Source organism: Tilletiaria anomala, assembly GCF_000711695.1.
Source record: "Tilletiaria anomala UBC 951 chromosome Unknown K437scaffold_10, whole genome shotgun sequence".
Taxonomy (NCBI): domain Eukaryota; kingdom Fungi; phylum Basidiomycota; class Exobasidiomycetes; order Georgefischeriales; family Tilletiariaceae; genus Tilletiaria; species Tilletiaria anomala.
Genome location: NW_013547012.1, coordinates 87,942 through 107,944, shown reverse-complemented (window position 1 = coordinate 107,944; position 20,003 = coordinate 87,942). Strand labels below are relative to the sequence as shown.

Sequence of the window (20,003 nt, the reverse complement as noted above, 5' to 3'; positions counted from 1 at the left end):
ATTTGGCAGGGTGTGGCGCAGATGCCTCTGCTTCCTTGGTCCCGAATCTTGAAGCTTCGTTGCAGAAGCAAGCTGCGGTGCCTACGGACAGCTCCCCTCCGGCATCTTCTGGCCAATTGTCATCATCATCATCGGACGCGCAACGCCATCCTCTGCCGCTGCTTGAGCCATCCAGGAAGCTGCGCATGGTCGATCCCTCGCGCGTGATCTTTTCGCGACCGCGCAAACGCATCGTTTCACCACGGTCACTGAAGCGCTTTGAAGGAAGCGAAGTGTTCGACGAGCTGCTGAGCTTCATCAGCTTGCTCAACGACGCCGTTATCGGCAAGAAGCTGCACGATCAAAACGTTGTACAGAGCGAGCCCATCCGGGCACTGTTGAAGCTACTGGCGCAAGTAAGTGCGCTCTTGGATGAGACTCCCGCAGACAAGTCGTCTGGCTCGCGCTTTGGTAATTCGGCGTTCCGGACGTTCTACAACAAAGTCAAGGACGTCATGGGCCCGCTGCATGCGCTCATTCCTGGCTTGCCGCTTGCTGCGGTCGAGGAGATCAGCGTCTACCTTGAGGAGAGCTGGGGAAATGAGAAGAGAATTGATTACGGCAGCGGGATGGAGCTGAACTTTGCTTGCTGGTTGTGAGTGTTTCTTTTCGAAACGGAGACAACGCGTCACAGACTGGCCGACATTCCTACCTACCATTTCCCACTTTAGGCTATGTTTGGTCAAGCTAGGGGTCCTCACCGTAGAGCGTGATGCGCAAGCGCTGGTCATGAGTGTGTTTTGGCAGTACATCACAGTCATGCGAAAGATCCAAAGCACGTATTGGCTCGAGCCTGCTGGTAGCCATGGCGTCTGGGGTTTGGACGACTATCACTTCTTGCCGTTCTTGTGGGGATCTGGACAGCTGCAAAGTGAGTCCACCGCATATTCCCCCGCTCGCTGCGTGAGCCGCGCGGCTGACCAAACGGCGTTTTGTCCGCTACAGATCACAAGCATTTGAAACCTAAGTCGATTCACGATCCAGAGATCCTGGATGAGTTCGCAGAGGATTACATGTACTTTGCTTGCATCAAGTTCATCAACTCGGTAAGTCAACGCACGACATCCAATTTGGCTTCTCTGCCACACCTCCTGACGATTACACTTCCGAAATACTCTAAACAGATCAAAACCGCTTCCCTCAGATGGCACTCGCCGATGCTCGACGACATCTCCGGCGTCAAGACATGGGCCAAGGTCAACGAAGGCATGCAGAAGATGTATCGGGCCGAAGTCCTGCTAAAGCTGCCCATTGCACAGCACATTTTCTTCGGCTCATTGCTCGCTTTCCCCGAAGCAATAGCCGGCGAGGAGGCAGAGGAAGGCGAGGCAGAGGAAGACGAGCACGGGCACATCCACTCAAAGCATGGGCACGGTGAAGGACAAGCGGCCGGCTGGGGCGATTGCTGTGGAATTCCTATCCCGAGTGCCTTCGCTGCTGCTGCCGCTGAGAAGGAAAAGTCTGGCTCGAACGCAGCGAGCGCGTACGCGCAAGGCGCTAAGCCTTCGCAACCCGCAGTGCGAAGGATTCCTTTCGATTGATGAAGTGACGTAAATGATGACATTGGAACATTGCGTATTAGCTTCTCGACAATTGAAAGGAATGCAGCTGAAATAATACAGTGTCTGAAAGAAAATCTAGTCTTGTGAAAACATGTAAGTGCATGGTGATGATGCAAGTATTAATCAAATCGCGGATGCTGGTGCATGAGTTGCGGTCTGCGTGGGCTCAGACCTCTTGACGGCCTCGCGCCGGCATAACGGACACGTGTTCGATGAGCTGCAGAGCCACCGATCGACGCAGTCCATGTGATATGCATGCTTGCAGTCGAGCACGCGGATTTTGTCTTCGGACTGCAATGAGTTTCAAAAGTATGTCAGGCTCAAACCTATAGTTGAAGGAACTATTAGCGACGGACTGACCAGCCAATCTTCAAGGCACACAAGGCATTTCTCCGCTGTATTAGAAGCGACTTGCCCCTTCTGAGCCATCTCGACGATTTCCTTGCCTGACACAATGCGAAGCGCGCTATTCTTCAGGTCGTTCTCCGTTGCCACGTTGCGTTTGGGTTGAAAGACACTCATAGATGCGAGGAGCTCCATCAGATACATCAGATCCCTTGCGGCGAGGTGCAAAGGGGATGAGAGCAAAGCGTGGTCCCTCGGATAGTAGCCAGCAGAGACGAAGAGGTTGTAGCGGATCGCATTGCCGTCCGGACTTCGTGCGTCACCCTCGGCTGCGGCTGAACCCACATTAACATTAGCGTCGGACGGTGTCGCTGCACCCGCAGCATCATTATCGCCGCTTTCGGCAATGTGCATATCTGCTTGCGACGCTGCAGGCACATCGGGGCCGGTGGCGCCTCTTGCATCGCCCATGTTCGCCTCTTGTGCTGACGAAGGCATGTACATGGGCAAAAAAGTTGCTCCTGCATTCAGCGGGCCTGACCGCACGCCGACAACCAGGCATGGGAGAAGAGATTCTGATCCTGCAGCGGGTGCTGTGCTCGGGCTCTGGTCTCCTTGCGCTCGCCTAACAGATGGGCTAGTCAAGCGAGGATACCACGAGCTTCTCTGTTGAGATTGCGAAGCGGAAGCATGGGCATCCTCTGGGGACGAAGACGGCTGCGTTGCTCGTGGGCCGGGCTCGGACGCAGCAGCAGTCTCTGATGGCTGCTCGAAGCGAAAGATTCGGAAGAAAGAAACGTTACCGCGTGTTAGGTCGTGTGTGCGTCTCATCGCGACGCTGTTCGAAGGTGGTAGCTGCGGCGCGGTGCCATATGCATTCTCAATGGCAGCGGAAAGGTCCTGCGTCAAGCTGTGCAGGAAATGGTCGAATGTATGCTCTGGGCCATCGGTCACTGCGCCGGAGCGAGCCCTCGCAAGCGTCTGGTTCAGCGTTTCTGTCGTCCAAGCAGGTGCCTCAGACGTTGCTGTTCCGCTGCTCGTCGTCGGAGAAGCAGACGTGGAGAGCGGAGTGAAGAGCGAACCCTCGCCATCATGTCCGGCATTCAAAGCATTGCGCAGCATGGACGGCAAGTCCGGCTGAGCAGTCGTTTCTGCACCGGTACCAGCTAGGCCTTGAGCAGCTGCAGGCACATTGGACTCTGCTGTAGCACCCGTGCCCCCGCGGGTACTGCTCCCTGTCGCCATGCTCGTTCCAGCAGAAGGTTGGGCAGCCGCATTCGTCTCCTCTGGCACGAAAGAATTAGCTAGCCTGGAGCCCAAACGCGCAAGCCTTTCCCTGAGACCAGTCCCTGGCCCAGTGCCAGTCCCGGTTGCTGTTGCTGGCGCTGTTGTGGGTCGGGCAGTAACGCCAGCAAGCGCAGTCTCAGCAGCACGCAGCCTGTCGCCGAGCGGATCCGCTACACCATGTGCTGAAGAGTTCCAGCGCCGTTGCTGCTGCTGTTGCTGTTGCTGATGCTGTGCTTGCGCCGGATCCAGCAGGGAGACAGCCGTCGCGGCAGCTGCGATGGAGATCATGCGCGTCAGCATCGCAGCTTGCTCGGTCGCAGTCGATGGCGGCGTGAAGGGCGCCGCATCAGCAGCACTGGCGCCAATAGCCGGGCCTGTGCTGGTGCCGATGTTGGACGGGTTTGTGCTTCCTGCTTGCTCGCTAGCTGCATGCTGCTGGCGAACTGGACCAGTTCGGCCTGTTCCGGACTGTCCCGATGATGTCGATGCTGCTGGACCCGCGTCGGAGAGACTGCGCCTTCGCATCGTGCTGCCACTCGCGGAAGAGCCGGGAGAACTGGACAATCTTGCTGTTGAAGTCGCGTAGGGGTTCCTCGATGCAGCTGCGCGTGTTGAATGAGTGGGTGCGTCGGATGGCGCTGACACTGACGTAGCGGCGTGGCTCTGCGATGTTGCAGGTCGAGTCGATTCTTGTCCTTGAGCTACAGAAGGGGACAATGCTGTATTGCTCAAAGGCGGACCGCTTCTTGCGACTAGCATACCTTGAACGACGACGTACGTTCCCGACGACACGGATGGCCTCGGCGCGCCAGCTTGATCGCCTGCTTCTGCTCCGGGTTGTCCAGCACCTGCCGTAGTTCCTCCTGCTGGCCGCAGACCAAGAAGGTCGTTCATAAGCGCAGGGATGGTGCTTGGGCGCGGTGGCGGCTCCTCGTGCGGCCCTTCTGCTCGGGAAGCACGTGGTGCCTCAAACCAACGACCGCGTGATGCGGCGTCTGACGCCGCTAATGAGCTCGGTTGCTGCCCAGGCACATCGGAGATGCCAGGTAGAGGACTAGGCGTTGCAGTAGACAGAGTCGGCGAGCGGACTTCAGTGTACCGTGAGCTGCGCTGGACGGCCGGTTCGCCGAGGACGCTAGCAATCTGATGCATGACCCTGCTGCGCTCTTCGGTTAGCTCGTCTGGGCTCGAAGCGCGTTGCGTAGCTGTTGCTGACTGCATACCAGAACCACTAGCGCTGCCTCCGGAGCTAGAGTTAGCCCCAAGAGCCTGTGAGCTGCTCGTGGCGGCAACTTCGTCAGTGGCATCCGACATGTGCATGTCGGCACCGGTCGCAGAACTGCCTCCCGCCGAGTCAGCAGGAGTGCTAACCTGGTGACTGGCTGCCCCAAAGTTGAGCACCCTGCGGCTCCGAGCAAGCAACCTGTCTTTCGCTGAACGACCCTCGTTGCTCCTGTGGTCACAGTGTGTAGCGGATTCTCTTGACGATAGCTGTGCTGGCAAAGACGATGACGCTGCTAGGCGTGACGAATCGCTCGTTCCTGCTAGCGGCTGCGCTTCCAACTCTGGTTCTTGTGCACTGCGTAGCACGTTCCCGCGAGACGTGATGCCTAGCCGACGAGAAAGGGATAGACGCCGGCGCTGTGGCGATGGATCGCTGGCGCCAGCACTGGAGCCTGAGCTGACCATCCTCTCCCTCCTGCGCCGACCCTGGGCGGGAGCTGGGCTCGATGCGTCCACGTCCATGTCGTATGCTTCGGACCTGCCTTCAACTTGCAAGTGCGAGGATCCGGGAAACCCCCTTGGGCTCGAGTTTTGTTCAGAAGGCAACTCTTGCTGCTGTTGGTGTGTTTGTTGAGGGTGTTGCTGCCTGGCCGCAGCCTCCCTGATCAGGCCGTGCTCCGCTGCGCTGACTCCCGCGTCCTCTAGGCGTTCCCTCGACTGAGAGAGTCCCATGGTGAGCGTCTTTTACTGTATGCTGGGGCGCTGGGCTCCTGAACACATGACAAAGATTTGGGGGGGGGTTAGGGTGTGTGTGAAGGATAGTGAAATATGGAATAGGAGGTAGAGAGAGGTGATTGGATTGGACCAGTTCGCTGCGATTGCGTGGTGACGGAAGGGCGGTATTGTTGTGAACTGAAGGACGGAGATGATCACGTGATCATGCATTCGGACCTGCCGAAAAATGAAGGTTTCCAGCGGCACATCCATCAGCGCCTCCATGCTCAACCATGCTATATGCACCTGCATGCTCCCCAGACTTGTATAAGTCTAGCAATTATCCCTACATTTGTAGAGCGTTTATGCACTTCTGTAGATTGGTCAACTGCGAGCGCCGACAATATGACACATATGCCGTGGACTGACCCGGATTCCGAAGCTCCGATTGTATGAGTGTGTTTCTACATCATCCAGTTCTTGCCCTCGCAGCGAAGGGATATGTGACCTGTTGTCGACTTCGGTCGACTGCTGTCGAGCAACTTTGAGAAAATAACCCATAAAGACAAGTGGTCAAGTCGCGCTCCCAGCGCCTGCAGCCCTATCACATCAGTCTACAACATTGCTAGTCTGGGGTCGAGTAAGGCATGGGGGCATTTACAAAACTGATACGGATGGAATAACACCGGGTCAAGCATAAACAGGGGTTCCACCCGGAACCATGTATACCTACCTGGTCAGATGTCTACGTGCACTTGGATGCAGGTGTGCGAACCAGAAGGGGATTCCAGATTGGTGTTCCCGAGGCGGTATCGCTGTTGATGCCATCAACAAAAGATTTGGTTGGTCAGCTACAGAGCAGTGTCTACCCACCACTCCTTTGCTACTGTTTGACCCAATGACGCACCATCAGTGACGAGCTCAACACCTCGACCTTCCATGCTTTGGCTCAATTCCTGGAAGCTTCACAGAATTTGCATCTTCACTCCTGCCACGTGGTGATAGTGGCTGGATTGCAAGCCACAATGCAGGACTGATTGATGAGCAAGGTCTCTTTATACGTACAGCAACCGGTGTCGTTCCGGCGAATCAGGTTCATAAACGCACTCAATGTCGACTGAGGCTTTCGACAACCGCTTTCCTGGTGCTGTCGACTAATCAACACACTTGACATACGGCAAATGGTCGACTAGTCAGTCAACACAACATTCGACGCGTAGGTACGCTACATCGAGGTTCGGCCGGCGGCTCAGCCATGCGAAATGACAAATAAGTGATTGAGCAATGAGTGGCATGGGAGTCGAGGCAGCCGCTCAAATGATACTTTTTCGGACGGATCCGGCGTCACGCGTCACTTGAAGGAATCGCCAACAACGTGCTGGTCGCTGATGCGCATAACGCATCGCGCTGGCTACTTATGGCTTAATGATTTCGGTTTTGACGTTAGACCTTGGACTTTGCAGGAGACTGGTGACGCAGACGTTGCTGACTGCCTGCGCCGCAGGGCATTCCTGATGGGAGTATGTGCCAGTATGTATTCAGGCTAGTGTACTCGTGAACGCGCTCAGAAAGATACACCCAGAATCCGATATACTTGCGCCTCAATGCTCGGCGGCGATGGCAGCTGCAAGATTGGAAAACCGGCTTCCCTGTGCTGGTATCGGACATCTGACTCTTGAAGGAGGTCATCAAGCACCATTCATCATTGTATTGTGCTTGATGTAGGAGGACACAGCCCCACGAAGCGCCGCATAAGAAACGCGATGAACATGATGGCGGATGAAATCAACGTCTCATATTCCTATTTATGTCTGCTTGTCATCACAAGGGTCGGTACTGATAGACCCCGATGCAGTGGCACTCCTGCCGCATGCCCGATGAACGTGGTACATTCCTCCTGCGTCCGTGATGAACTTAAAATTGATGAGGCGAGAAGCCAAAAGAGCAGGGGCAAGCAAGCACCGATAGAATCACATATCTCTCCTTTACTCAGGATGTTATCTGGCTTGCGCTGACTCTTGTGCACAGCACCCAGGCCATCATGCGAAGGCATGGCATCATTGGCGAGTTCAAGGATTGACCAGTAGGGGTGGGGGTGACAGGGCAGCGAGAACTGCCCTCTGCACCCGCCCTGGGTATGAAGTCGCTGTTGCCGCCTGCGTCAGACGCGAATCATAGGCCGGCTGTGCTTGATGCGCCGAAGACGCAAAGTGATGCATGGGAACCAAATGCTGAATGTCCCGAGGGGGGAGGGGATCCTTGCATTGCCGATGGTGACGGCGCACCGAGTCGAAAAGCATAAAAGCTCTTTTCCGAGGCTTGACCAGCTTCTCGAGTGATAACATGCCGAGCGCTTCGCCATTGTCCCGGAGCTGACGATCGCCTTTCCAGCTTCAACGCGAAGTGACCGGCGCGAGGGACAAGGGTGCTTGGCCGTTCTGCCAGCGCCTGGATGCGAGTTCATGTAGCGACCTACCTGGCGGTCGCTCAGCGGCATTCTTCGGATCCTTCTCCCACAGGTAGTAGGCGAATGCGCCTGTCACCATTCCGAACACAGGGTCCGAATATCTATCCGGATGAAGGATGAAAGTCGCGGTCAGCCTTACCTTCTCTGATCGCTTGCGCGCACCAGGGTATGGATTCGGACTCACTTTCCGATGAGATACCGCACCATTGTCCGTTGTTCGATCGCTGTTATCTGCCAGGAAGCGCGTCCGTGTCTGCCTTGATCTACGTCTTGCTACTATCACTACTATCGCTACTACCACTTCGGCGGGTTGAGAATGGCTGAGGAACGGCTCGGAAGAGGTGGCAAAGAGAGCCTTGACTCCCTCGCCCTCGCGAGGCACTCAAGCCGAAAGCCCAGAGTCGGAAGAAAGCGAGAGGGCGGAACGGGCGTCCTCACTGCGCGTTCACCGCTGTGGTGTAGCCAGCCCGACGAGACAGTGTTGAGGCGCTGAGTACAAGTGTTGCGACCCTCGGCGCTCACAGTCAACAATCCACAGGGGTGCAGCGGCACGCTACGACAGCAGGAATAATGGTTAGATTCATTCAAATTTGAGGTGCATAAAAGTGCATGTAGCACAGTCGAGCATGAGTGGTGAGTGGGGAGAGGGAGCCGTTGGGGTATGCACGGACGGTGGCGCCCATGCAGTGGCAAGGCTGAACGCATGGTCACGTGATCCTTTCCTCCTTCAACTCGCTGTTCATTATCAATCATTCTCGATAGAGGCGTATCGTAGTGTTTACCCAGTATTATTGGTCCATACTCCATGCTTGCATTATCCATTGCGCATTTCGATTAGAAATGCGGCGCCCTGCATGACCGTATTGCGCTAGGCTGTGCCACTGATGCGCCCTATCCGCGCCGATACCGTACCTGATGCTCCCATCTTGCCTCTTGTTCGAGTTGTTATATGCTGTTATATGCAGGGCAACTATATAGTCTATGATCCATATATTCCTCCGTCATTTTTCAAGTTGAAGAGGAGCGTACTTGAAAGCGAATGCCGAAGTACAGCCCACAGGTTTCAGGCTGACATGGGCTGGCACAGGAGACAAACGTTAGTGGAGCTAGTTGGAGAGAAGCCTATGCATAAAAGGAATAAGCATTACACATAGTACGATAGTACGTATGATATTAGACGCACATAGATAGTTGGTGGTATACTGTGATACACTATACATTATATAGTTTATGTATCACTGAATGCTGAAGTCTTCATACACCTTGGATACACCTGGACTTGGCAACTAGCAGCCATGGGTCGGTACCATGAACAAAATATACATAGTACGATTACCACATACATGATATACACCGCTCTTGTGCCTCATGATCTAAAATGTCACTATTAGTGAATCCGGAGTCCGGATTTGAGGTTGCGAGAGATGTTGCCTGAAATACACTGTGCAAACAATAGATGCAGATTTTGGGCCGACTGCACGGAGTTCCAATTTCAATTCCGCTCTCGGTCCATCGCGCCTTCCCGAGCCGCGAGGCATAGAGCTTGCGCCAGGCGGTAAAATAGGAAATTGGACGACCCTCTTTCCATCAGCGCCTCCAGCAGGGAGTAAGGTGATAGAAATGATAATTTGAAACAGATCAGGTCACCTCCAGGTACTTTTCACTTGTTGGCATGGTGCACCCAGCGCCAATATCCAATCTTAGCCAATCGGGCGCTCGGAGCCTATCCCGACTTGCTGCATACACATAATCCGCCGCGGCCCTGTTGCCTACTTATTGAGTTAGTTATAGCTGCTGAGGCCTCCAGAATCTAGGGACTGTCCCGGTCAGCCAGTGGCCCAGCGGTCAGGACTCAGCAGCTTCAAAGGCCTCCTGGGGCGGCCCGCGAATGGTTCATGCACCGCTCAGCGTGCATGCATTCATTATTTGGACACTTGACGATACATGCGAGCATGTATCTGGATGGATCATGTTCACATGCGCACAACGGTCATGTAGAGCAGCAGTGACCTAGCCCTGAGCCCATCGCGCACAGTTGCGCATCGTACCGTACTCTTACATACCACAAACACAGACGGAGTTCGGACTCTGGAGATCGTGCATGACTTGTGTCCCCCCGCTGTCGACAAATATAGGTACGTGCACCACGCAAATCCCAAAAGGACGACAAATTACGAAGCTGTGGCATCATCTCATGCAGTACTTGTCCAAAGGTGCCAGGAAGCCGGGTCGTTGTGGATCACTTTCCGCTGTTGCGCTGATGACAGCTTTGCCAGGGCGTGCCCACTCATTGCAAAATGCCTTGGCTCAGGTGGCCAAAGCAATTTTTTTTCTTGAAAAATACTGGAATCTGAGGGTTTTCAAAAGCGGGTAACAGAGAGGTGAGGTGAGGGCAGCCGCCAGCCCCAGCCACACTCACCCAGGACATGTTCGCTTCGGTTGTCTGCGTCCTTACGAACGAACCCACAAGTGAAATTGCCAACGCGGACAGCCGAACGAGGCGCACCCCAGGGCTTGTGCGGCATGCGGGACCCCCAAATAAAGCCGACGTCAGCATTTCACGATTGCGCTTCTGTCTTTTGATTTGCATGTTGCGCTCTGTCCGATCTCCGTTGCTTTTTAAGACAGGATGGCCCATATTGAACACGTGTATATATTTATGTATATATGTTTGTATGTATGTATAAACGATGAACAGAGTGGGTAATGAATAGCCTGCGATTACTGTGAAATATTTGGAGCACATGGCATTTGGAATATTGGACCACGTCAATGCATCTCCGCTCGCCTTCCTGCTCTTCCTACCAACTCTTCGAATATCCTTTGCTCCTTGCGAGCGACCTCCAAGTGCTTACCTCTTTCGTGATTACGGACAACCTTGTTCTGCACATTCGCAAAGATTTGACCATGGTCTCCTCATCTAGAGCGTGAAGTTAGGCCACTGATTTCCTGACCTCGACACCTCCGCCTTGATCGACATCTTCGCGTGCAAAGCGAGTACGGCAAATGCCTGACTCTGTCCAGCGTAATCTTCCATACACTCAACGCCCCCCATTCTAAGCATAGAGGCACACGGAATCTCTTGGAAGGAACGGCACAACCCCCGTCGAGCACCCCGGCGAGCCCTCTTAGTCATCAGAAATACCCTGGTCTCGGGTACCGTCGCGCCGCTGAACGAAGCGCTTTGAACCCAAAAAGTGATACGGATTGTTTGTCAATCGGATGAGCAAATGCGCAGATCGCGGCCCCTGTGCAAACACGGTTTTGGCTTTGAGAGCTGACGCTGTGGCTCCGTGTCGCATCATGTTTTGCAGCGCTTTGCTCTCGGAGGTCGATCACGGCACCATTTTACCATTCCGTAAGGGCTTCGTGCTTATGGCCAATGCTGTTTGAAACGGGACCTTCAACTGCGTTACGACCAACGACCCGCTATTACAACTAATCTTCGAAAGGCCATTCATGCATCGACGACGCGGATGAGGCTGCAGTCTAGTGTCACCGTTCCGGTGAGTTCCTTTTAAAAGCTTTTGCATGCTTGCTGATGGCACTCTCCGTGAACAACTCCATAACCCCTTGCAGAGCCCCGAGGTCTTTTGCGTTGCCAGTCCGTTCGTGACTTGCAAGCGCTCGGCAACTGTTGCACTTTCAATCTTCACCGCTGAACCCATCAAGAGAGCATTGAGGCGGCCGAGACGAATGCCAGGCGACGCTTTCCCACAGGAAGCACACGGGCTAGGGGGCGCGAGCAGTCTGGATGAATCGACATCGTTGTCACATGGTGGGAATTCGGGTGATGGGCGTCAGAGCGTGTCCGCACGGTGGCAATCTTACCGAAGACCATCAGAAGGCTCGGAGTCTTACGGGCGTCAGCAAAAACGGCTACCAGGCATCGCGTACATTGATCAATTCTTGCCCCAGAATTTCCTTGAGTCCAGAAGGCGTGGCATCGCGTCGGAATCCGGACCGAGGGGAAGAACCGCCTACGGTACATCGCAGCGGCTACCCTTTTCAACCCATGCCGAGTCGTTACATGCGTCGAAATGGCGAAGCACGAGCCTTGGTCCTCGAATCGACCAGCCTCTCCCTCCGGGTCCACTGCCGAACGAACAATCATTACACCGTCAGGGTGGGTCATCTGGAGAAGGCAATGTATTGCATTGCGCCAGCGCTGACGGTCTTCACCTCATTGCAGAACATTCGTCGCTTTTGCCAGCTCCCGTCCACCCGTGGCGAGCGCCGTACGGGCAAACCCACTACAGAGATGAGTCTCCAGGACCAGGCAACGCCCCTGTCCATCAGCCTATGAACCCACAAACTCGGACGCAACTCAGCGCACAAGATTGGCCTCCCGAGCTCCCCATGCTTTCTGGTTCGGCGATTCGGATAGAACCGCAATATCAGCTGGCCCACAGCGCCAGCGGTAGCCGGCAGTTCCAGGGTGCTGCTGCAGATTCAACTGATTGGCAAGCCACCTGTGAGTTGCGGATGCAAGAAAGCTCTGAGACGGTGCAACGTGCGGCTGATTTCCTTCTCGATATGACGGCAACAGCTTTCTCTGATTCACCTGGGCCTGCTGATGAGTACGCTCCCAGCTACTTTGACCGCGTCCTGTACCGACGGCAAAGAAGCATCAGCCAGTCAGCCTTACCCTCGGACCAGCACGCTGTGCGCCACCACCCGTACTTGAGTCCGACCATGGCGGCCTCGCACGGTGGATATGTCGATGCCAGTGAGGTACCGTCTCCACAAGTACCTCCGTCAACGATGCTCGTCGTCAACGGGCCAAATTCGCCAAACCAGTACCCTTCGCTTGCACCGAGACGGAGGGGCAAGCTGCCGAAAGAAGTGACCGATACGCTCCGTACATGGCTGCTGGACCATGTCGCACGTCCCTACCCGACAGAAGAAGAGAAGCGCCGACTGTGTGAGGCGACGGGTCTGACGATGAGTCAGATATCGAACTGGGTAAGTAAAAGCCCAGAGCACAGGAATAATGCAAAGCTTCGTGTTGGTCTGGCTGCTGATGCACAACATTCTTGCATGTGTTGTGCAGTTCATCAATGCGCGACGGCGGATCCTAACGCCCGTCGACACGACGAGCGCCGACACGATTGCTCAAGACACAGCCGTCGGCACTTCCCCATTGGACCAGTCCGAATCGCCCAGGGCCAGCAAAAGTATTGCCTGAGTCTACCTCCATGCGACGCAACCTTTTTCCCTTTCAACTTGCCGAGATACATTGAAGGTGCGCTTTATACCACCGAACGCTTTCATCGTCGCCAGTGTATCTCTTTTGGCAAGCGTGGAATGCCGCCGTGATGCATATCCGCCGTGTCACTTTTGCTTCTCCGTCAGCCTCCTTCCATCCTCGGCTACACTCTTACGTCCCTCGCATTCTTGTTTCTGAAACGCCCCCACCTCTCTGCCGTTCGTCCTTGCAATGAAAGCGACCGATCCCTGCCACAATCAGCGTCGCCTGGCTAACCTTACCACTACTTCACCTTCACTTTCCCGCTTGCATCATATCGCGCGCCCTGCATACACGTTCAATAATCCATGCTGCAGCCCTTTTTTGAACGGATGGACACTTTATCTAGCGCGATGCTCCTGACTGACGTGGCTATGCAGCCGCCAAAAGGAGAGAAAATGCAGCTACGCGGCACCAGTCGCGTTGTACGAGTAGACAGGAATTGTAAAAGAAATCCTATCCATGAATCCAGTTTGCTTATTTTTGCTTGCGAAAGGGTCTCATTAGTGGTTTTCTCGTCGATGCAGAAACTTCAGGACATGTCATATGCACCTTGTGTTTCTAGGTGCTGCTGGAGCGCCTCCGTTCCCAACAGTAATTGCCTCAAATGGCAGGCGTCGAATGGGCACTTCTGCCCTTTCGACTGTCCTAGCTCTTTGTCTGCGGACTTCTTCGCCTCTCAGGCAAGTGCTCCCAGCTCGAAGCTCTCCGCTGATACACAAGTATCCGACAAGGGCCTACATGGGCATTTGAGCATGACGAATAGTCGGGGGATGGGGTTCGATGAGTGCTAGGCCACTCTCCTTCTCCTTTGCTGCAGTGCACCCCATTGTGGACGGAAAGGTGCATTTTCACGAGCTTCTGGTCTGGAAGCTGGGGCGCAGTGGGCAGCCTGGGACCCCGAGCACAAGCGGAGTGTGGCTTTCGACCCCGCAGCCGTGCTAAGAAATTTTGGGCCGAACGCAGTTAGGCGCTTGGCGAGTGATGATTCTCCTTGATTCACGAAGAAGATGATCGAGCAGCAAGCACAGCGACATTGGAAGGCACACCTCAGCAGCTATGTATGGCCAGATGCACAACTGGTGCCGGGCCTTCGTCGGCCTTCAGTGAAAAAGTGGGGGAAAGGGAGCAGGGTACTTTCCGTGTCAGTGATGTGAACCGTGTGGTGCCCCAATCTGACTCCCCACTCGCCCACAATCCATTGCGCCATCCCACCCTCCATACGACCGAGAGAGCAGCAAAGCGAAGAAGTGAAGCCCTCCAACCTCCTCGTTGGCTCATTGCGGCCCCCATACGTTGGCGCTAGGACTGCTTGTGGTTGTGTATGTGGGGAAAGGACATCGTCACGCATCGCCGTCGCACAATTCATCGCTTTCTTCCATCCCTCCGTTCATCCCACCTGTACGCTCCCACCTCGACACCGTCCGCACCGTCAGTAGCGCCCACTCGAGCGCGTCCTGACCAAGAGCGCCGAGCGCGATCGCGCTGGCATAGCCCACACCGGACCGAGAAAGAGAGGTAGAAAGACCTCTCTTGCTTCCTCGGTCTTTCTCTCTCTGACCCCGCAAGAGATAAAAAGACACCTCGTCAAAGATAAATCGGCACAGACGATTTCGGCGGACCTATTGGAACTGTAGATCACGACAACACGCTGGCCTGAACTCACAGCGGAATCTCCGACCAAAGTACAGCAACCATGGCTATCACCGAGATCGGGCAGCCCAACCTGCCCCCGGCGGAGGGTTACGTTGGTACGTGCCAGCCCGACCCCGGTGCATTTCCTGGCACGCCGATGTAGTTCGCTGATTGCCGTCCCCCGGCGGCGCCTTTTCCTCCCAACAGGCAACATGACCGCAGAGCAGGAAGAAAAGCTGCGTGAGATGTGGAATGGTTACTTTGACTGGTGCGCCAAGGCTACCGGAAATGTCACGAAAGGCACCGGCGGTACCTTGGTGGACGACAGCGCCAACGACCCGAAGAAGGCCGGCATCCCCAAGGGCGACGCCGCCAAAGAGGAGGCCAAGATGAAGGAGGAGCAAGCCGGCCTCGACGCGCTGCTCAATACCTACGGTCCGGACTCGCTCAAGCGTGCGCTGTGGGAGTTTATCAAGATGGATAACCCAGATGGCACCTTCCTGCGCTTCCTGCGTGCTCGCAAGTGGGACGTTACTCGAGCGCTGGGCATGTTCGCATCGTGCCTCAAGTGGCGCCTCGACAACGGCGTCGAGGACCTGGTCCGCGGCGGAGACCTCGGAAACAGTGAGATCGAAAAATTCCTTGAGCAGCAGCGCTCAGGAAAAACGTACGCGCTCGGCACCGCCGTCAACGAGCAGCCCATCTGCTACATCCACGTCAAGAAACATTTCACCTCTGGCCAGCCCGGGTCCAGCATGCAGAAGTACGTCATCTACGCCATGGAGAGCTTCCGCCTACTCATGATGCCTCCTGGAGACAAGGTCATCCTCTTCTTCGATCTCACGGGATTCGGCCTGAAAAATATGTGAGCGGAAAAATGAGCCACCTATTCTCCAGCCGTAGAGCTATGCTGGACGCCGTCTACAACCGCTTTCTCTCTCGCAGGGACTGGAATTGCATCTTGTACATCGTCAAGTGCCTCGAAGCCTACTTCCCTGAGTCGCTTGGAATCTTGTACATCCACAATGCGCCGTGGATCTTCACCGGCATTTGGAAGATCCTCAGTCCGCTGCTTGACCCCGTCGTTCGCTCAAAGGTTGCTTTCACCAAGGGCCCAGACGATGTCTCGGACCGCGTGCCAGCGGAGCGTCTGATCGCTGATCTGGGCGGCAACGTAATCACCGGGTTCGACTTCCAGGAACCTCAGGACGGCGAGAATGACAAACTGATGGACACCGAGACGCAGAAGAAGCTGTGGGACAGCTACATGGTGATTGCAAACGAGTATGAAGACACGACGAGGAATTGGATCGGGTCGAAAGGGTCCGACTCGAAGATCACTGAGAAGCGCGCTTTGCTCGTCAAGAAGCTCCGTGTGGCGCACTATGATCTCGAGCCCTACATCCGCGGCCTCACGACGTACCACCGCAACGGCACGATCGATGGCCAGGGAAAGGTGACCTGGCGCTACGTCCAGAATGACGGCAACGAGATCCGCCACGTTGCAGGCCGCAAGACGTGCGCGGCGACGCTCAAGCGCGAAATCAGCGAGATGGAGCGCGGGGTCGGCGGCAAGGGCCAGCTGCTCACTGCCGAGGAGGTCGAAGCACGGTCCCAAGCGGCGCTCGACAGCCGCGACTGGGTCGCCCTGTATGGTGACTGGGCCAGCGCCGAGAAGCTCGAGGGCAAGATCGAAGGCATCGGAGAAGACAGCGACAAGCAGGGCGTCCCTGGTTCCAGCGTCAATGCTGACGTGATCAAGGAAGCACAGGAGAGCACTCCCGCGTCCCCCTCGAACGGCCATGCTGCCGGGGCTGCCAGTGCAGGTGCAGGTGCAGCCTACCAGCACGACGAGGAGAAGTCCGCCGAGGCCCCTCAGCAGGCCCCTGACTCAGCACAGGAGATGGCCGACGACCCGCAGGCTAGCAACGAGAAGGCCAAGTTGGTGCCCAAGCAGGCTGTCGCAGGCGTCGCTGCTGGCGCTGTGATCGCGGGCGCCGCCAAAAAGATAAATCCCAAAAAGAGCAGCAACGGCGTTGCCGACGATGTGAGTGCTGCCGCTGCGGCTACTTCGGCAGCTGCCCGAGACACACAGGCTAGCGCTGCACTGGCTCCCGCGGCAAAGAAGCCCGCGCGCAAGAGCACAGGCCTCACGTACAAGGCGCGAGGTCCTGCCGACGCAATCGAGATCGACCAGGCTCCGATCAAGATTCCTGAGGGCAGCCCCGGCAGCCTCACGGATGAGCAGGAGGCTAAACTGAGGCAGATGGTAAGTGATGCTGCGACCTGCATGTTTTGAGCAGCATCCGTATCTTACACCTGCACCTCTTGCCTCCAGTGGAATGGATACTTTGATTGGTGCCCCAAGGCCACCGGCACCTCTCAAGGCGGCACCGGTAGCGATGACTTCGCGGAGAATGCGAACGACCCGGGCAAGTCTGGCATCCCCAAGGGCGATGCCGCGGAAGAGGAGGCAAAGAGGAAGGCGGAGGAGGAAGGTCTCAATGCGCTGCTCCAGACGTACGGCCCCGACTCGCTCAAGCGCGCTCTGTGGGAGTTCATCAAGATGGACGACCCGGACGCCACATTCCTGCGCTTCTTGCGCGCTCGCAAGTGGGACGTTACGCGAGCGCTAGGCATGTTCGCATCGTGCCTCAAGTGGCGCCTCGACAACGGCGTCGAGGACCTGGTCCGCGGCGGAGACCTTGGCAATAGTAAGATCGAAAAATTCCTTGAGCAGCAGCGCTCCGGCAAGACGCACACCGCTGGTACCGCCAGCAACGAACAGCCGATCGGCTATATCGTGAGCATTGGTATTTGCCCTGGGCGATGCGGAAGACTTGCCCGGCTGAACTGTGTCCCCTTTCTCACTCTCTGCAGCATGTCAAGCTGCATTTTACCTCCGGGCAACCACTGGCGAGTATGCAGAAGTTCACCATCTACGCCATGGAGAGCTTCCGTCTGCTCATGCAACCGCCGCAAGAAAAGGTCGTTCTTTTCTTCGACCTATCAAATTTCGGACTTCGCAACATGTGAGAACCGAAAATGACTCCTGGTCTTAAGTTCCAGGGCTATTATTGACAAAGTTTGCACCCTCTTGTGCTCGTAGGGACTGGAATTGCATCTTGTACATCGTCAAGTGCCTCGAAGCCTACTTCCCCGAGTCTCTTGGAATCTTGTACATCCACAATGCGCCATGGATCTTCACCGGCATTTGGAAGGTCCTCGGGCCGCTTCTCGACCCCGTCGTCCGTTCGAAGGTGGCGTTCACCAAGGGCCCGGAGGATGTTAAGAACCATGTGCCTCATGACCGCCTGCTCGCATGCCTGGGTGGCGATGTTACCAACACCTTTCAGTTCGTGGAACCCAAAGATGGAGAGAATGATAAGTTGAAGGATAAAGAGACCCAGCAAAAACTGTGGGATAACTACATGTCCCTCGCCCAGGAGTATGAGGCCATAACTAAAGAACTGATCACGTCGGAAGGTAAAGAGTAAGTGCGTTCTCTTTAGATCAAAAAGGCAGTAGCCGCTGATGTGCAATTTCGTCACCTCCCTACCAGTGAGAAGGTTGTCCAGAAGCGCATTTTGCTGAAGAAGAAACTCCGCGTTGCTCAATTCGATCAAGAACCTTGGATCCGCGGTCTCACCCAATACCATCGCGATGGCACGATCGACGGCCAAGGTAAAGTCACGTGGATTTACGAGCAGAAGAACGGCAAGGCGTACCGCCACGTGGTGGGACGTAAGTCTTGTGCCGCCACGCTTCGGCGCGAGATTGTTGAGATGGAGGAGGGCAAGAGCGCAGCGGAGGTTGAAGACAGGAGCGAGAAGGCTCTTCAGGCGAAGGATTGGGTGGCTTTGTACGGTGATGAAGAGACAGCAATCGAGCTCGAGGGAACCACGGGCTCTGGCGCTTCCGCTGCGGCTCAACATGCATCTTCTCTACAGGAGCAGCAGAAACAGCAGGGGCTGCAAAAAGCAGAGCAGGCAACCCGGGCTGCACCTGTTACCGAGGAGGAAAAACATGAGGCAGAGCAAGCCGACAATGAGAATAGGGGAGTCATCGCAAGCGTTACTGCTGCCGCAGGAATTGTTGCGGCCGCATCAGGGGGTACCGCTTCAGCATTCACAAGCCATTTCACTGGAGGCGACAGGGAGGAGCAGCACGAGCAGAACGAGCAGTCAACCGGTACCGCAGAGAACAAGGCCCTTGCTCAAACCCCGGGCGAGTTTCACGATGCTCTGAGGGGGACGACGCTCGCCATCTCTTCCGCGCTCGACGGCGACAAGGTGCCCTCTGGCCATTCCAATGGACACATACGGGGAAGCAAAGATGGCATAATCGACTATTCCACTCGTCGCCGTCGTCAATATACCGACGATGATGAGGTCCCTGCTTCCATCCAGAACAGGGATGCGCACCCGCAGGAACCTGCGCAGGCTGATTCACTGCAGTCAAATGGCGGGTTTGTGCGCAGTCTGGCCGGGGCCGCCAGCGCTTTCACTTCTGATCTTGCTGACACTCTTGGCTATGGAAACTCGAGCAACAACGGCAACGGCAGCGCCATCTCCAATGGTCACGTCAACGGCCATGGCCAAGGAAAGCCTGCGCCAGATCTGGCCACCCGCTCAGACGTCTACACTACGAACGGTACGGTTAAAGGCTTCGATGAGGATGCTGCAACAGCAGACAAGCGCAGCAGCCGGATCACCAATGGCTCCAGCAACAGCTACAACTCGAAAAGCATCCGTCGTAGGAGTGAACTGGCGCAAGCAATGGGCGACCACTACTATGGAGGCAGCAGGAGGCTCTCAGCTGGGCCAGCCAAGAACGTATCGAGCTACGGCAAGGAGCATACCGTCGTCGATGGCTACGGCTCGAACAACAATGAAGGCAGCGGATTCCTCGGCCGGAGGCTCAGCAAGGTCTTCAGCAAGTAAACTTGCGCGTACAATACATTCTCGTATCCGATCTCCATTTCGCAACCTTCAAGAGCAATATATAAATAATCTCACAGTTACACACATACACACTCCTTTTCTCTGGGTTTCGCGCGTACCTATCTATTCCTTGCTCACAGAACCTCACTCTGTGTACTGTTACTAAGAGAATTTGACCTCGAATGTGACGACCAACCCAAACAATGAATGTGTTCATCTGCTTGCCATATCTTGGCCATGATGCCGGCGGAGAGAATGTCGGCTTTCTTGCCTCCACTGGTGTGAAGGATCGAGCTTGCACGCAGACACAGACAGAAGTTCACCTGTACCATGCACAGTGTCCACAAAGGGACCAGCGGTCAGGATGCAGAGATACGGGCAAATCCTGTGACTTTTACGGTGTATGCGAGTAACGAGTGGAGCGAGTTTGGGGTAAATGCCCGTGGTTTGGTTTCTGCTCAGTGGGGTCTGAATACGATGGTCTGAGAGTAGTATGGCCTAGCGGATGAGAGATAACCAGCGTGAGCAGCAGCGAAGAT

General features: G+C 55.6%; 8 protein-coding genes across 8 annotated transcripts; 4 read left to right on the top strand and 4 right to left on the bottom strand.

The window, feature by feature from the left end:
- Positions 1–185: 185 nt before the first annotated feature.
- K437DRAFT_220662 (Phosphotyrosyl phosphatase activator) lies at positions 186–1,580 on the top strand (the record flags this gene model as incomplete). The annotated part of the gene is made up of 4 exons (XM_013389826.1): positions 186–634; positions 711–910; positions 985–1,085; positions 1,164–1,580. The coding sequence occupies 4 exons, from the start codon at positions 186–188 to the stop codon at positions 1,578–1,580; spliced, it is 1,167 nt and encodes a 388-aa protein (XP_013245280.1).
- Positions 1,581–1,592: 12 nt separating this feature from the next.
- On the bottom strand, positions 1,593–5,256 carry K437DRAFT_254205 (uncharacterized protein). Its single transcript, XM_013389825.1, has 2 exons — positions 1,962–5,256; positions 1,593–1,892 (listed from the first exon to the last, which is right to left on the bottom strand). The coding sequence occupies exons 1-2, from the start codon at positions 5,187–5,189 to the stop codon at positions 1,725–1,727; spliced, it is 3,396 nt and encodes a 1,131-aa protein (XP_013245279.1). The 5' UTR covers positions 5,190–5,256; the 3' UTR covers positions 1,593–1,724.
- A 2,308-nt stretch (positions 5,257–7,564) lies between these two features.
- Positions 7,565–7,845, bottom strand: K437DRAFT_266617 (uncharacterized protein; the record flags this gene model as incomplete). The annotated part of the gene is made up of 2 exons (XM_013389824.1): positions 7,565–7,739; positions 7,823–7,845. 2 exons carry the CDS (start codon positions 7,843–7,845, stop codon positions 7,565–7,567), a joined length of 198 nt encoding a protein of 65 aa, XP_013245278.1.
- K437DRAFT_5873 (uncharacterized protein) lies at positions 7,775–8,792 on the bottom strand. The gene has a single exon (XM_013389789.1). The coding sequence runs from the start codon at positions 8,458–8,460 to the stop codon at positions 7,933–7,935; it is 528 nt and encodes a 175-aa protein (XP_013245243.1). The 5' UTR covers positions 8,461–8,792; the 3' UTR covers positions 7,775–7,932.
- Positions 8,793–9,667: 875 nt separating this feature from the next.
- On the bottom strand, positions 9,668–10,474 carry K437DRAFT_5394 (uncharacterized protein). Its single transcript, XM_013389786.1, has one exon. It carries the CDS (start codon positions 10,382–10,384, stop codon positions 9,926–9,928), a length of 459 nt encoding a protein of 152 aa, XP_013245240.1. The 5' UTR covers positions 10,385–10,474; the 3' UTR covers positions 9,668–9,925.
- A 498-nt stretch (positions 10,475–10,972) lies between these two features.
- Positions 10,973–12,952, top strand: K437DRAFT_5402 (uncharacterized protein). The gene is made up of 4 exons (XM_013389788.1): positions 10,973–11,764; positions 11,831–12,112; positions 12,188–12,603; positions 12,692–12,952. The coding sequence occupies exons 1-4, from the start codon at positions 11,170–11,172 to the stop codon at positions 12,824–12,826; spliced, it is 1,428 nt and encodes a 475-aa protein (XP_013245242.1). The 5' UTR covers positions 10,973–11,169; the 3' UTR covers positions 12,827–12,952.
- Positions 12,953–13,010: 58 nt separating this feature from the next.
- Positions 13,011–13,743, top strand: K437DRAFT_5397 (uncharacterized protein). The gene has a single exon (XM_013389787.1). The coding sequence runs from the start codon at positions 13,195–13,197 to the stop codon at positions 13,678–13,680; it is 486 nt and encodes a 161-aa protein (XP_013245241.1). The 5' UTR covers positions 13,011–13,194; the 3' UTR covers positions 13,681–13,743.
- A 676-nt stretch (positions 13,744–14,419) lies between these two features.
- On the top strand, positions 14,420–18,195 carry K437DRAFT_5352 (CRAL/TRIO domain-containing protein). The gene is made up of 7 exons (XM_013389785.1): positions 14,420–14,637; positions 14,729–15,386; positions 15,467–16,790; positions 16,860–17,324; positions 17,402–17,553; positions 17,631–18,018; positions 18,084–18,195. The coding sequence occupies exons 1-6, from the start codon at positions 14,583–14,585 to the stop codon at positions 18,016–18,018; spliced, it is 3,042 nt and encodes a 1,013-aa protein (XP_013245239.1). The 5' UTR covers positions 14,420–14,582; the 3' UTR covers positions 18,084–18,195.
- The last annotated feature ends 1,808 nt before the right edge of the window (positions 18,196–20,003 follow it).